At 35.2% G+C, this 16671-nt stretch overlaps 1 protein-coding gene across 1 annotated transcript in view; it reads left to right on the top strand.

The window, feature by feature from the left end:
* The window catches only part of LOC136028747 (angiotensin-converting enzyme-like), a 109826-nt gene that overhangs the window by 25993 nt on the left and 67162 nt on the right, over positions 1-16671 (top strand). The window contains exons 3-4 of the mRNA XM_065706632.1: positions 6143-6337; positions 14572-14720. Of these exons, the coding sequence (XP_065562704.1) occupies positions 6143-6337; positions 14572-14720 (344 nt within the window). The remainder of the gene's footprint in view (positions 1-6142; positions 6338-14571; positions 14721-16671) is intronic.

Below are 16671 nucleotides of genomic sequence, written 5' to 3' on the forward strand. Positions count from 1 at the left end.
GCTAGAAAAATGTTTTTTGGAGATATGTAAAAACTACAGTGATATTGGACTTTCCCTAAATGCTAAAAAATGTGATGTTTTGATTTTGTTTTGATTTTTAATGAAATAGATACGACTAGATCAGATAATACATCTATAGATCTGAATGGTACAGAAGTAAAGCCTTGTGTTAAGTTGAAATATATTGGCCTATTGGAAAAATAGGAAATTTAGGAAAAATCTATTGGAAAAAATCTGAAGAAAACTAGGCTATTGATGCTAGAAAGTATGGAAACGAAAATCCGTCGTGCATATGGTACAATTGTTAGTTCTTAGTTTCATTTGAATAGAGCCCATCTTGCGAGAATTTACAATAGTGTCGTCCAGCCACATATTTTATATTTAATACCGTTTTACCCTATATTTAGTGAATCTGACCATCTTAGGACGAAACGCATTTTCTTCAAATTTGCTAAGTTTCTGTTGCGAGTTCCTCCGTGGACCCGCAACTTCTATTTGATGGAAAAGTATAGCTTGTCTGACCCGTGTGCTAAGTTAGCTGAGCTGAATGTACACATGTACAATAAGCAAACCGGTCATGAATGGCAAAATGTTGTTTTTTGACGTGGAATTATTTTTGTTTTTATTTTAGAATGTAATTACGATATGTTGTTTTTTTCTTCTTTTTTTCCTTTTTTTTCTCAATGTACTCCATCACTTCATTATTTTGTATGATGGGCTATAAATAAATACATACATACATACAAAATAGCAATATCGGGCAGTTATGAAACGAAAAAATGTTGTTCATTTAAAGTGAAATGGACAAGGCACTACCACAGTAACAAAGTAAAGACAAAAAACGGCATAAGTGCTAATTTTTTGGGAAATTGGTGGAGGACCTAATTTTAATTTCTGTGATTTTTTTGAATTGAATAGCCCCTTCAAACCTAAAATGTCATCATAGTAAGAAAATCTATCAATTAGCGGTCCATTTCTACACTAAGCGAGGTCAGAGGGGGGGGGGAAATTTCAATTTGTGCTGTATTTATAGATATGAACGTCCTTTTTAATGCTTCAGGCCCGAGGAGAACGAAAAAAATTGAAAATTCTTCAGGTTAGCAGCTCGCAACTCGCTAAGTGACGTTCAGAGTTCGTTAATAATTAACAATATTAGCGAAAAGGTTTGATTTAACCCTTGACAGGCCAATATAAGAACGAATACCATGAAAAAACTATAACGCTTCCCATGTGATCTCTAGGTCAGACTATTGACAAAAAAAACTTTTGTTTGCATGATTTATTCAAAATTGTCAATTTTAGACCATGTTGTAAAAATACAACATTAGCCTCTCAAGCATATAAAAAAGGGGCACTTTCACTTGGTGTGAAAGGCTTTAAAACAACTGCTTTTGGCAGTAAGGCACAGTGGAAAGTCACATTTTTCGCATTCAAAGGTGGTATATCCTGATTTGCACTCTTTGCAGCGGCTCTGCTTATCAGTCTTTTTTGGACAGGGATGAAGTCCATCGGCTTGAGCAGATATTGCCGGTCGGATTCAGTTGCGACTTCGAATGGGGCTGGGACTTGCTTCGACATCTGCAGATGGTCTACCACGTTTAAGTTGGGGCATCACACGCGCCAAGGCATACAACCTTGCAGCAACTTCAGACCTGAAGGTTCTAAAGATTATCGGTTCGTCTCTCCTTAAAGTCAGCTCTTTGACGTTTGACCTGAAAAGAAGCCAGCTATTGCAGACTTCTGTGCCAATAAGCCACTAGAAGATTCTCATTTACCATTTTCGTGTCCGAAGATGAGTTCGACACATCTCCACCAGCATGTCCGCTAAATCTACGTCACCCATATGACGGTTGTACTCATAAACAATGGCTGGCCTTGAAGCCTTAACCTTGGATTTATCCTTGACATTCCAGCGTCTGCACGTATCCTATGGTGTTATTCCTGCATACGTCGAGGCCAAGCAAACCGTGTTGTTATCTAACCATTTCACTACAATAACGCCGGAACGAATGTCGGTCCTGTAATCTAAAGTTTCTCTCTCTCGTTTCTTCATTTTACCATTTGTGAGGAGCGGGCAGCCCTTCAGTCGTGCTTTGTTCAACGTACCAATACAAGGGAATCCTTTGATTTTGAGCAAACTCATTAGTTTCAAGCTTGAAAACCAGTTGTCACAATAAATTTTGTTGTTCATTTTCTCTGGCAAGGTACTTATCAGATGTAAAACTATGTTGCCTCCGACTCCAAGATCTGACTCTATGTCATCTTCAGCAAGAGTTCCCTTCCCTTGATAAACTTCAAAATCATGTACAAAACCTGACACACCAGCTCTTGTGAAGACTTTTATCCCCCACTCCGTTGGCTTTTTCGCCAGATATTGTCTAATGGTGCTTTGCCACTTGAAAGAAATCATTTGCTCGTCAATTGAATGGTGTTCTTCGGGACTGACTTCAAGAAACTTGGAACGGATATGACCCAGGACGGGTCAAATCTTGTATAGCTTGTCAAATCCTTGTTCTCCAGGTTTCTTAGCTTTACTGTTGTCATTGAAGTGAAGAAAACGTTTGATTTTATCAAATGTTTGTCGGCCCATCTTGTCAGCAATTTGTGGGTATCTGGTAGCTGCTTCCCAGTGCATTCGATAATAGGGAACTCTTATCACCCCCAATAATAGAATAATGCTCATGAAAACTTTTAGCTCTTCAACAGTGAGGCAGAGGTTGCATCCCTCAGTTTGAAGTGCAAAAAGGTCACTTTGTTCAACTATCAGCTCAAGAAGTTCATCTTCAAAGAATGTTTGGAAGTATTTCAGTGGAGTCTCCAAGATGACTGGAACTTGGCGAGGCTCTCCTTTCCAAGACAGATCAACTTTTTCTATCTCTACTTTTCTCCAGCCGAATTTTTCTTGGACTTTCGATTTCTTCTTTGATTTTCCAGGACTTGTTGTTCCAGTTTGCTGTTGCTGACTGGAGGGTGGAGTTTCCACCGAGTAATCGTCGCTGGGCTCAGTGTTAGCCTCCACGTCATCCTGTTCCAAAAAGAAGTGGGGATTGTCCAGTAGAGGCAACAAGTCTTCATCTGGATCATCGGTAAGATCTTCTGGAGACAGGAAGTCTGGATCATCGTCATCATCATCGTCTGACAAGTCAGACAACATGTCTTTTTAAATGTCAAAAATATACTTGGCGGCCTCCTCTGCATCAATTCGACGATTTTGAGCTCGTTGTCTGAGTCTGCCGTAAGATTCCGCCATCTAGAAAGAAAACAAAAAATATTTAACTTCTAAAATATAATATAGATTATTCCTACGGATACGCTGGTCTATAATAGTAAAAATCACAAGCCTAAGACAAAAAATATCTTTTGTTTACTATCGCATAAGTATGTTTGGTACGCGTTATTCGTTTCACAATTTTGAGCTACGATCGTCCAATGTTGTATTTTTACAACATGAGGAAATGTATCTTGCTACTGATCCAAATTCTTGCACACTTTGTGAATTTCAACTACAGTAATTCTAAATTGTATATATTTTATACACATATGACATACAAGGAATCTCCCACCTTTTCATTTTATTTCCAGTTTCTGGCTTAGAAATTGCCTACCTTTTCATTCGTTTTTCTTATCCTTTGGTTTAGTCACTAGCTGTTTGGGCCAGGCGTCACACAGCAGCTCCCCGAAGGCATCAATCGACTACCATCTTTCAGCAAAATCGAAAGATGTTGCTAAAAGCAATATTTTTTTACAGCAAGATGTCAGTCTAAGCTCAAAGAGTACACCGTTGATTTTTGAATTTAACAAAAGAGGGAATAGTTGTGGGAAAAGTGGAAGTCATGGCCAATTGTAGAAAAAAGCCAAGACAGATTGTTGAATTAAGTGGGCAGCCCAGTCAAGATCGTTGATTTTTGAATTTAACAAAAGAGGGAATAGTTGTGGGAAAAGTGGAAGTCATGGCCAATTGTAGAAAAAAGCCAAGACAGATTGTTGAATTAAGTGGGCAAGGGTTAATTTTATCCCTTTGATTGCCGTTGTTACTGTCTGCCATTTATGCTACACCTTTCCGTGCATGTGTGTCCCTTCACAAATGCCAAACTAGAGTCGTACCTGTTGGAGGTTCTCGCTGGGGAACACACGCAGGTTGACTACGGGTTAAATTACTTGAAAATTTTACTCTCATGGCTATCACTCGACAACGCTGAACTAGAGTCAACCCTCTCATGCTAATTCACGGTGGGTTGGGTTCAACCTGTTGGAGGCTCTCTCTTAGGTTAATTCACGATCGCAGAAAGGGGGAAGCAGCATATTGACAAATTTGGCAATCTATTTACAACTGATTACCCCGCCAAAGAAATGAATATGAATGGAAATAACGAGTCCAATTCAAGGCCTACAAGGGCCTCCTGCAATCTGCCTCGACTCTTATGCAAGTAAACTTGCATTTATAAGCCAAGGGATTTGGGCGAGAAACAAAAATTTCAACTGTCTATAATTGACTACAAAACGTCGATTAGACATGGGCTAGATGGGAACCCCAAATGAGAATGAGTATATTGTTGGTATGTGTGAAGCGGATGGTTACTACAGCAGTTGTCTTTATAGGGTTAAACCCTGTTTCAGTCAAATTTCCTTCTCAAAAACCAAATTCTCAGTCATGATTTCATCTCGAGTCACCCGTTTACAATCAAACACCTACGCCACTCAGCCACACCTACATTTACCTTTACTTTCAAACCTGCAGAGATATTGCACTAGTTAGTGTCTCCTGGAAAGCAGAAAATGGACAGTGACCATTTGCATTCTGGTCTGAATAGGATGTGTGAAGGTGTTGCGGGAAAACACAATCTAACAAGAGCTGATTTTCATAGACGTGGATGGTTCATTTTTGGTTACCAGAGGCACCTAGTTAGACTCTGACTAATGAAGCTTCCCTTTTGCTACTTCTACAAAGTAGGACAGGGTATATATCCAATGTAGTAAAGCCAGGACACCACTTCGAAAAATTTGGTCTTCCAGATTTTGGGCTGTTGTGTCCTCGTGCACTATCTATAACTTGTAACCAGACTAAAAGCACCCAAGACCGACCCAGAAAAAAAGACAGCATTCGAGCCCCCGATTTCTGGATACTGGAAGTTTAGGTGCTGAAAAATTGAGTCCTGAATTCCGGAAGGTGAAAATCCACTGTAAGGTATGATACTAAAAAGAAGACCGTGACATACCGAAAACAAGTATTATAGCTCTTGGAATATTGAGCTCATTTTCAGAATACCCAAAACAAGCTAAGATAGATGTTTGCCAAATCTCCCGCAATTACTCAAGTTTTAAAGGAAAGAAATAATTCTGGAGTTGAACTAAGCCACCGAGTACTTCGCTCCATTAATGAACTCACATCGTAACTGACGACGATTGCAGAGGGTAGTGCACAGTGGTTTTTCGTAAAACAGAAGAGTTGAATCTGCAAGCTTAAAACGAGCTTGTAAATGATGTAAATGAAGACCAGCAGTGGATAGAGCCAATAATAGCTTCCATGAACTTGCCGCCTAAGAAAAAGAATTGACTAGGGAGTTAAATTTTTGGACTTCGGCTAGGCCTTAACTTTTTCCAATGATTTTCGGCAAATATTCATTGTTTTTTTAAATCCAAGAAAAATGCAAAGCAAAGGTCCAAAACATAATTAAAAAAATTGATGGAATCTTAACTATTGAATGATAGCGTAATTGTTTGCGCAAATAAAAAAATTGAAGCCATAGCACCGCAGAAAATAGCAGAGGAAAAATTTGCACCAAGAGGGTGAAAACTTAGCGTCTGTAAAATTATCTTCCAATAAAATAAAATTCTGAATCAGTGTCAATATTGTAGTAGACGTTATAACATGTCTCCCTTATAACATTGTAGAAGTCCCTCTGGTTTCAAAATATTTCAACTAATAAACTGTAGATAAGTATAGCCTACTTTAATGTTGTGGTCAAGTTCCTGCTTCCAACTGCTCAGGCTAACCCAAATTGCTTTCAATATCGCAGAAGGTTCCTCAATTTATTGTAAAAATTTCAATCATAAAGCAAACAGGGATTTTCATAACTATAACATAATAATATATATGTAATATTTTAAATTACGTTTAAAATATAATATTTTGTTATTTCAGATAGAGGCTTCTCGAATCACGTCTGAATATAGTTCACTAGCTTTTGAAGAATCAACGCAGTTTGATAGTACCAATTTTTCTGATGACACGAAGCGAAAACTCGGAAGAGTTGGCAGCTACATATTAGAACCAGCAGAAATGGAAGAATTAAGCAACATTATATCTTATATGGGAAACTTCTATGGTTCTTTCCAGGTAGGATTAGCACAAAAATAAATAATAGAGAAATACCAGACTCGTAAACACAAAGTAAGTTGAGGAGGAGGGAAGGGGTTTGAAAATCAAAGAACGGGAAATTATCTGATAGATATTGGAAAAGGTATGTCATATCTGTGAAAAATTAATGTGTTCAGGGGGTGGTCTAGAGATCACCAACATAACTGTGTTTTGAGTACCTCTACAAGCTTGTATTTTTCCGTGTTCATGCAATTTATGCTAGTATCAGTGACACTGTTTTTGGAGTGGGGAGGGGTAGCTTCATTCCTGTTTTCATTACCACAGTAATTTTTCATATACTCTAAAATTAACCTATTTTCAGTATTTAGAATGTGCATGAATAATATATTCCAGTGTAGCACATATTGTAGTCCAAACTTCTTTTTTTTCGGTTTTGTTTTTTATTGGTTGCTATTTACATACAACTGCTTGTTACGAGCTGTTTATTGCATCCAATGTATTTTTAAATTTTAAAGAGCCTAACACTCCCTCCTTCGATAAACTTTTTTTTTACATTCAAGTTTAATGTGTGCACATTAATGCATCGATAATAATATTCCTCCCTGGAAAAATAATGCACCCCTTCAATTATCAGGAGCGGTCTGCATTATTAATAATACATCATGTGGACATCGTTCTAAGTTTTTCAAGGTGAATCCTTTGATGCACTCTTTCTGTCTCCCCCCCATACAAAATTTTCTGATAGGGCTCGTAATGTCCTGCCTCCAGTTTCCACCTTTTTGCCAGACTAAGAGGGGTCCTATGATCTTGCAGTACCTTTAATAAGGGAGAAGTCTAAAAAATTGAAGCATTTTTGATATATTTCCACTCCCCTTGTCTCCCCTTTCTTCTGTATTCATTTTAAGGCTCATTAAGCGGTAAGAAATTTTGACATACAGTGCACTTTTTGAGGTTCAAACACACTCACTTCAACCTCGGAACGATCCACCGGCCCTCCTCTATAATGGCTAATCCGTTATTACACATCGCTGTAAAGTCCATTACCTCGAACCTCAAATGAGTCAATTTCAGCTGAATGAAAATTCAAATAGATGTCTCTATGATTCATTCATTTTGTATGTACATACATACATATCGTACATCGTACATACATACATACATTTTTAAGGACGAATGCACTACCACACGTTACTAATCCCTCTGAAACTGCAAAGCCGAATACAATGTTTTGAATAGTTTTAAATCGTTAATCAGGTGTGTTTATCCCCTTTTTCAAAAAAAGGAGCAAAATATTCTAGCTCATAAAGTTTTCTGAGTAGCTTTGAACTTAATCAATTCTTCCTGTTCAGAATCACCGTGGAAAAGTTGATTGTTTTGAAAGGTATTTCGTTATCAAAAGCTTTTTTTTAGAGCTTTGGTTACTATTAAGCTGAGTCACTCCTTACTTACAGTTCGCTACTATGAATTGTTTTCCCCGATGATAGCGCACTAGGTAGTAGACTTTTATAGTGAGAGAAGGAGGCAAAACCCAAACTCTTCTTTGCAGAGATTTTTGCTCGTTTCAAGCTTGATTTGCACATTCGATTTACGTTTCGCTCGTTTTAAGACTTATTTACGCACTTGTATTAGTAACTATTATTTATTTGTTTGCTATGATTGTTTATTTGATTTCTGTTCTTTTTGGGTTACATTTATAACTCAGTAAAAAAAAAAAATTCTTATTTTAAGCTTGATTTGTGTATTCAACTTCAGCTTTACTCGTTTCCAGAAAAACGCGGACCAAGGATTTTCTTTAGGGGGGTGGGTGCATAATATATTGCTTCAATGAACTTTCGAACAAAGAAAAACCCGCAATTTAAAAAGAACATCGACAATTATGTGTTGTAGGTAGGTGGTGGAAATGGTCGTAAATTTCATCCAAAATCTGGTGAGGATTAAAGTTCTATCAAATCTGTTGAAATTAAAATGGTATAAAATACTGGTACAAAGAATAGTAAATATAAAAACCATCCCTCCATAAAAAAAAATAAAAAGCTGTTCACCAGCTATAAGAATATGATATTTAATATTTTTTGCATAAGTTTTTGCCTTTGGACTTCTGACCACAATAGCGAGTGAGCTAAGCCTTTTATTAAAAAAAAAATGGTTTTGAACCATCTTTTGGGGTCATAAACTCTTTATGACAATTTGTATAGGTCAAAGCATTTAGCATGTCGCCTAACTCTGTGGCATCGCTTAGTAAGTATGATAGTAATGAAGAGTAAGAAATGAGGATAAAGTGATAAAGAAACAACTTGTATATTCGTAAAAGATATATTAAACATTAAATACTAGTTCTTTTAGGGGTATAACAAGAAAAACAGAGGGAAGAGATAGAAATGCATATAAGAAATTCCAAACGAGGGTTTTAAGTATAGGTAATAAAGCATTAACTAATTGCTGTTTCTTTTTAAAAATAGTGTTTTAATAAACAGTGTCAACCTTGACGAAATATCAAAAATTTACCAATCAAATTTCTACTTTTCATAACAACGAGCGTATCTTTCCACTCTTTAAAGTTTGATATATTTTGCTTAAATTAAATAATTCACGATTTTATAAGAAAATCTATTTCACTCCTACCATATTTATTTTTTACACGGTCGATCTCTACCTTAATATTTCGGTGAACGTTTATAATGCCTAGTCCTGTCAGTTTACAGTTCTGGCAGTTTAGAGCTCTTCATTAGTATTTCCTCTTCTATTCATCCTAAAATTTTCGAATAAAGACCAAAATCGTCAGAAAAATATGAACTCATATAAAGATGCATGTAGTTATGTGCTTCAAAATAAGTATAAGAGTCGAAATACTCTTTAAAAAACAAATAATTATGTGTTTGTTATCTTTAGATTTGATAGGTGTAGATTGGTAATAAAAATTCTCAGGGTTTCAAGCAGTGGAGGTTTCTAGTCCTGTAAAAATTTTAATTTATAAACAACTAATCCTGGAAATATGATTGGATGGCATGTATCAAAATATATATAAAAATCCTCAGTGGTATATATAGCAGTTTAGACAATTTTATAGACAAATATGGGCAATCCCTATGCAAAAAGATAACTATATTTTGTAACTAGTTGGTGCTGAGAAGGTGAGAAATTCTGAAGTAATATTGTAGTTAAATTCTATTTCCGTGGTTAACTCAAGTTGTGTGAATTTCCACTTTTTATCAACATGTTACTAGTAAATTTTTGATAAAAAAAATAGTGCCATTCCACTGGTTTAAACCTAGAATTCAGAAACCCATCTACACCAGCTAGATAAAAAAAATGAACACACAGTTATTTGTATTCTTTTATAAACAATTTTTGAAAATCTATTCTTCTTAAATGATTACTCCGACTTTTGAAGGAGTATTTCGACTCATATACTTAGTTTTAAGAATATATTTATACGAGCCTATATTAAAGCTCTAAAGAGTTTTGCCTTTATTTTAATGTTTGAGGATGAACAGAGGAGGTGATATGTCGTATAATACAGAGCTTTTATTAGATGAAAATAGACAGTAAAGTGACCACCATTTGCTCACCAAAATCCAAAACTTAAACTTATAATTTTTGCAGTTCTCATACATTTACTTTCTATGATAAAAATCCCCTAAAAAACAACAAATTTGAAAAACCACCCCACTTTGTTAAAAAAGCAAACCCAAAAAACCAAAACAGGCAGCCAAAAAAAGTAATGATATTAATTTCTTCACCTAAGTGCCATAGCAAGACTCGAAAACTAATTTTTGATAGGAAAAAGAAGTAAATATTTTGCTTTTCAGCTGCGTTGTGACAGCACAACCCTGAAATATCATTTCTACAGCATAAAGAAGTTAGGATTCTAAATTTCACTTCCTTGTGATTACGAAATGAAAATTATCGCCTCCCAAGTGGGGTCTGTGGTAATATGGACAGATTTCCTTGATAAACCTAAATTTTATTAAATACTTTTTTGGTGGTATGCGTCATTAGTAAAATCTAACAGAGACCGCATAAAGTAACTAAAACCCTGTTTCAAACTTGTTTGCAAAAATAAACAGTCTTAATAATTAAAAACTCAACTATTAAAAGCCAATTACAAAAAAAAATAACTTTCGTTCCAAACCAGAGCAAGCGGTCCCAACCACAAATCCACCAATGATTCAGAGGGGGGGGGGCCGCGTCCCCCTGGATCCGCAACTATTTTGAGATTTATTTATTCATTTATATTATAACCTGTTGTATGATTTTTTTTTCTGTGATTGTTTATTTAGTTATTGTTCGTTTTGGGTTTCATTTATTCTCTAATATTACAATATGGTTGTTTTGATTTGAGTTATTGCGGGTTTCTGTTTCTTCTAATCATAAGTTTCACATGGCCTTTACTTTTCTTTAGAAATCTTCTTTTTTGGAAAGTTTTTTTTTTAAATTAATATTTGTAAACATTCAAGACTACCAATCATTTTCATGTATGCATTGTTGTCAACACTCCTTTTTTTTTAATTTTGGTTACTGCTAGCTCCTTTCGCTCTTTACTTACAGTTTGTTACCACGAACTGTTTGATTAAGAAGCTTAATTTTGTCTTTAATCAACGTTACAATGCTCCATATCCCTGATTTATTTGTAGTACCAACTTTAGCTAAAAAAATGTCTTGATAGATATAAGAAATATATTATAAAAGGTTCAAATATTTGAAGACTGATGCTAACTATTTCTAAAACCACTAGTTGTGTTTTCAACTTTCATGTGCAACTTTGGGGAGTTTTAATAGCAATAGCTAAAATTTGGCCACCTTTTTATATAGAAAAATGAGCTACTAGCCCATGTTACTTATTGATTTAATAAGCCACATTTAATCATCATTCCTTAGGATTACTCAAACAGATTGTAACTTTGAAATTGAATTTATTCTAACTTGAAGTCCACTACCGAATTCTTGGAGATTTTGTATGTTCGGGTTCACATTAGAGTTTGGGCTCATTTGAACAGGGATTTTCAGCTACGGTGACCTTTCTCAGTAGCAAACAGATCTCACAACACAAAAGGGCAATTTACAGCCATGGGCCAAGAAACCCAATTCTTGGCCCAAAAAGGCCTAAAGCACAGCTGGTCTTGGGAAGTGTTCCATGTCAGCTCTGCAGCAAAACTATATTCAATCATCAATCATTTTATTAATACTAAAACACTATTACAAACATAAAAATTTATTCGGCCCAAGAAGCTTTGCTTGCTATGGGCTATGCAACACAATAATAAAGCACTAAAAGAACCATAAATAATACCCTAAATCAAACAATACATATGAAATAAAGATAAAGGAGAATAAACACTAGCATACAGTAAAAAAAAAAACGAAAAACTGGTATTAATTATAATAAAAGAAATAAATAGTAACCAAGAAGGTAGAGAAACAGGAAAGAAAAAGTTGGTTTTAGAACATGAGAAAAGAAAGAAAAGAAAAAGAAAAGGACTTTGAAAGTTAGGAAGATTCCTGAAAATAATTTTAAAAAGAATAGAAGAGAGATAAAATAAACAAACAAGAAGGTTTGAAAACAGTTTGCACATTAACAGAGTCTACTTTCTGTAATCACAGAATATTTGATGAAAATTCAAAATTTTGAGTTCTAGCGATCTTTTCAGTAACAATTGATGGCACAACACCAAGGTGCCATTTTCAACCAAGGGCCAAGAAACAATTCTTGGCCCAAAAAGGGCTAAAAAACAGCTGGTCTATGCAGTATTCCAAGCTGGCTCTGCAACAAAACTGGAAAACAAGAACGTTTGAAAACAGTTTGCACATTAAAAAGTCAATTTTCTGTAATTACAGAATATTTGATGAGGATTCAAAAATTTAAGTTCTAGCATTTTTTTCAGTAACAACACTAATGGCACCACAAAAAGGTTCCATTTTCAACCATGGGCCAAGAAACACAGTTCTTGGCCCAAAAAGGGCTATGACACAGCTGGCTCTAGGCAAGTGTTCCAAGTCGGCTCTGCAGAAAAACTGAAAAATAAGAACGTTTGAAAACAGTTTGTCAAACAGTTCGTGGTAACGAACTGTAGTAAGGAGCGACCCGGCTCAATAGCAACCAAAACTCTAAAAAATAGGGTTTTGATGTCAATATCTACATCAAAAGAATTGCATTTTAATGCTGATTTTAAATATATAAGTTTGATCAAGTTTAGTCTTACGCATCAAAAGTTACGAGCCTGAGAAAATTTGCCTTATTTTAAAAAATAGGAGAAAACAACCCCTAAAAGTCATAGAATCTTAACGAAAATCATACCATCAGATTCAACGTACCAGAGAACCCTATTGTAGAAGTTTCAAGCTCCTGTCTACAAAAATGGGGAATTTCGTATTTTTTGCCAGAAGACAAATCACGGATCAAAATTTTGAGATAGCCATTTTGTTCCGCATAGTGAAAAACCATAATAACTATGTCTTTGGGAATGACTTACTCCCCCACAGTCCCTGGGGGAGGGGCTGCAAGTTACAAACTTCGGCCAGTGTTTACATATAATAATGGTTAATGGGAAGTGTACAGCGTTTTCAGGGGATTTTTTGTTTGTTTCGGGGGTGGGGTTGAGGGGAGGGAGCTATGTGGGAGGATCTTTCCTTGGAGAATTATGTCATTGGGGAACAGAAATTCAATGAAAAGGGCGCAGGATTTTCTAAAATTATTATAAAAAAACAATGAAAAAATAAACATGGAAAAGTTTTTTCAATTGAAAGTAAGGAGTAGCATTGCAACTTAAAACGAACAGGGATTATTACGCATATGAGGGGTTCTAAAAATACTTTAGCATAAAAAGCGAGGTATTTAGGAGGAGACAAATACATCGCTCTTTATGCTATAGTATTTTTTAGAAATTTCAACTATTTATTCTGCGGCCATTCGGATTCAGTGGTCATTCTTAAGGAATTGGGACAAAACTTAAGATTTAGTGTAAAGAGCGAGGTATTAACGAGGGGACAAACCCCCTAATATACATAATAAAAATTTAAGAATATAAAAGTTTGTTACGTAAGCTAATTCTTAAGTTACGTATATTTTTTACTAATAAAAACATTCGTTAAAAATTAAAATTTATAGTTGCCTTTTTATGTAACCGAAAAGTTGCAGGGCAACTAGGCTTTCCCCACCCCTTATTTCTCAAAACCGTCTGATCAAAACTAAGAGAAGGCCATTTAGCCAAAAAAAGAAATTAATATGCTAGTTTCATTTTAATAATTTATGTGTGGAGAGCCAAAATCAAACATGCATTAATTCAAAAACGTTCAGAAATTACATAAAAAAAACTAGTTTTTTAACTGAAAGTAAGGAGCGACATTAAAACTTAAAACGAACAGAAATTACTCCGTGTATGAAATGAGTTGTCCCCTCCGCAATCCCTCGCTCTTTACACTAAAGTTTGACTCTGCCACAATTCTGCTTTTTAAAACAATTAAAAGCTTTAGTGTAAAGAGCGAAGGATTGCGGAGGGGACAACCCATTTCAAACACGGAGTAATTTCTGTTCGTTTTAAGTTTTAATGTCGCTCCTTACTTTCAGTTAAAAAACTAGTTTTTTTCATGTAATACGTTGAAAGAGTCTACTTTCTGTAATCACAAAAATTTGATGAGGATTCAAAAATTTGAGTTCTAGCAATCTTTTCAGTAACAATACTGATGGCACAACACCAAGGTGCCATTTTTAGCAATCACGTTCTCTTAAAAAACAATCTTTGCTTAAAACGACCAAAACACAGTTTGTCCGGGCAACTGTTAGACAATGTGTATTTGGAAAACGATCGTAAATTCAGCTGTTCATGGTAAGTAAAGAACAAACAAACTGTAAAAATTAATTCTGGAAAACAACGTACACGCTAAAAAACTGAATTTTAAGCATCTTTTAGAATTTAGCAAAGCCTAATTTAGCAAAATATTGGCTAAAATAAGACAAATAAAACTAGTCCGAAATTGTATGAATGGAAACTGCTTTCATAATATAAGCATAAAAACAAAGTTTATTGTAAAAGATTAATTGAAAGTTGTCTGAGTTTTTTCATACTAATATCCCTTATATCTTCATGATATAAGTGTCTAGTCCTGAGAGGGCACCGTTTGCCTTCCCTGCCCCCTATATCAGCCGTTTAATACCTCACAACGTATGTAAGCTTCATATTTGAAGGAGGTCTCACGCTCAATGCTACTAAAGTCATGCATCGCATTGGATTTGACAGTTTAGTCTTTGATTTTAGGCCTGTCGTGAAACTCCAACTGGGACACAAGAATGCATGTACCTTGAGCCAGAACTAACTGACTTGATGGATCAATCCCGCGACCCTGAGGAACGTCTTTGGGCATGGAAAACCTGGCATGACGGCATCGGACAAGAATTCAGGGATAGGTAAGCTACTAATCTTCTTTTTACCGTATAAAAGGTTTTTATGGGTTCTCAGGCTAAAAACCAAAAAATCTTGCAAAGGATCAATTTTTTTTTACCTCAAAATACGCATTTCATTAGTTTTTGATATCCGATGAACCATTAACAATAAAATCAAACTTCCTAGGTTTAAAACTTGAATAATTTATGTACTACTAATAAAACAGAAATACTAAAAATAAATTTGTATTTAATTTTAAAATTTTGAAAATAATCACGTCTCCTGGAAAAACATTTATTTATTCCTAATTCTGTTATTTTAAAGCAGCACATGTTTAAAGCAATCTATTTACTTTAATGACGCAAAAACGGCACTCAGGCTTTAAATTGGATTTTATTGGAGAGGGAAGGCAATCCCAGTCTTATTCGTGGCAATTTCTGGCTATCCGAATAGGATTTCAATATGTTTCTTTCAAAGTTTGACATCACTCTTTACTTTTAATTTTAAAACTTTGTTTTGTAAAGCTTTATTTCTAATTAAGGACCCAGAAAGAAACCCGTTTTTCAAGCTATGTTTTCAGAAACATAGGCTTACCAGTCTTAAGATGAACTTTTTTCTTAAATTCAGCAATGGAAGCTGTTACAGAAACTATATTTAACATGTTTTTTAGATGGAAATAAGTTTAAATATCCTTTAGCTGTCTCCGCCAAGCTTAGGAGTCCTAAGCCTAAAACAGTACAAGATAAATGATAAAAAGCAATAGGTTTGAAGCATATAAAAAACAGAGAAACTATTATAGCTCTAGAATAATGAATTTGGTTTCTTCCGCTTGTTTGCTAACGGAGAACGATAAACAGAAAGATTCGTATGATTTTCAGTTCTTTGACATAAAAAAGTGACAGGCTTTCAAAACAATAATCTCTAATATGTTATGTCAAAAAAGAACTGGGAAGATGTAAACAAGTTTTGTTAAAACTGATATTCTCATTCTGTCAGGATTGTTCACGTAAATGCTTAAAAAATATAATACAATAAGCATAATGTGGCCTTAGATAAAAAGCATAAGATCGTGGGTGTACCTCAAGTTTTTTGGAGGGGGCAAAAAGGCTGTTGGACAAGTGGAACAAAGCCATTGCTGAAAATTTTAATTTTTTTTTTAATAAGAAAACATACAGAGCCATAAAAAAATTCATTTGGAAAATGCTGATATCATATTATTTTATTAAAACTCAAAGGCAAAGGAAGCCACGATACGCAGAGGGGAAAGCAAGAGAGGTAGCTATTTTAATCAAGGAAAACACATTTTTGCAAGAGACATGTTAAACGAAATTTAAAACACAATCTCCGGAGCAAAATTCATTGGAACAGTCTGGTATAGTGCTCGTTCTTCTAAACATCAGAATTTAAATGCTTTGCCATTGATTCTCTTTTTAGTTTTACTTTTTGATAAAAATTTACTCCACCCTCCTCTTCTTCGCCGTTAAAATGTTCCTTCATTTCTAGGTATGCATGAAGTGTTGTTTTTAACGTAGGGGAAAAGAAAATGGTTTCGGTATGTCGTTTATTTTTTAAAAGATTGACTGATGCAAAGTTTTGACTGAAGTCTGACTGATGCAAACATAACAGGTCAGTCGTCCCTCAATAGCCGACACCAAACCAAGATGACGATGGAGTCACCTCGAGCATATTCTACGCATTACCGATTTTAGAATTTACGGGCTAACGTTATTTTAGTTACCCAAAGGCACCAACCGGAAAGAGAAACTTTAAATTTCACATCGTCGTACGCACATAAGCGATCTAAGTCAGTTTCATGCCACTTTACTACCAGATTGAGAACACGTTACCAACATTGCAAGCTCCAGAGACAACTGGAGGCTCTTCTTGGAAGGTAAGGGTATGTATGGAGGCACAAAAAGATATATTGTCTGAGGTAACATGTATAATCTTTGGATTTTATTTGTTTCAGGGAGA

Source organism: Artemia franciscana, chromosome 7 (genome assembly GCF_032884065.1).
Source record: "Artemia franciscana chromosome 7, ASM3288406v1, whole genome shotgun sequence".
Taxonomy (NCBI): Eukaryota; Metazoa; Arthropoda; class Branchiopoda; order Anostraca; family Artemiidae; genus Artemia; species Artemia franciscana.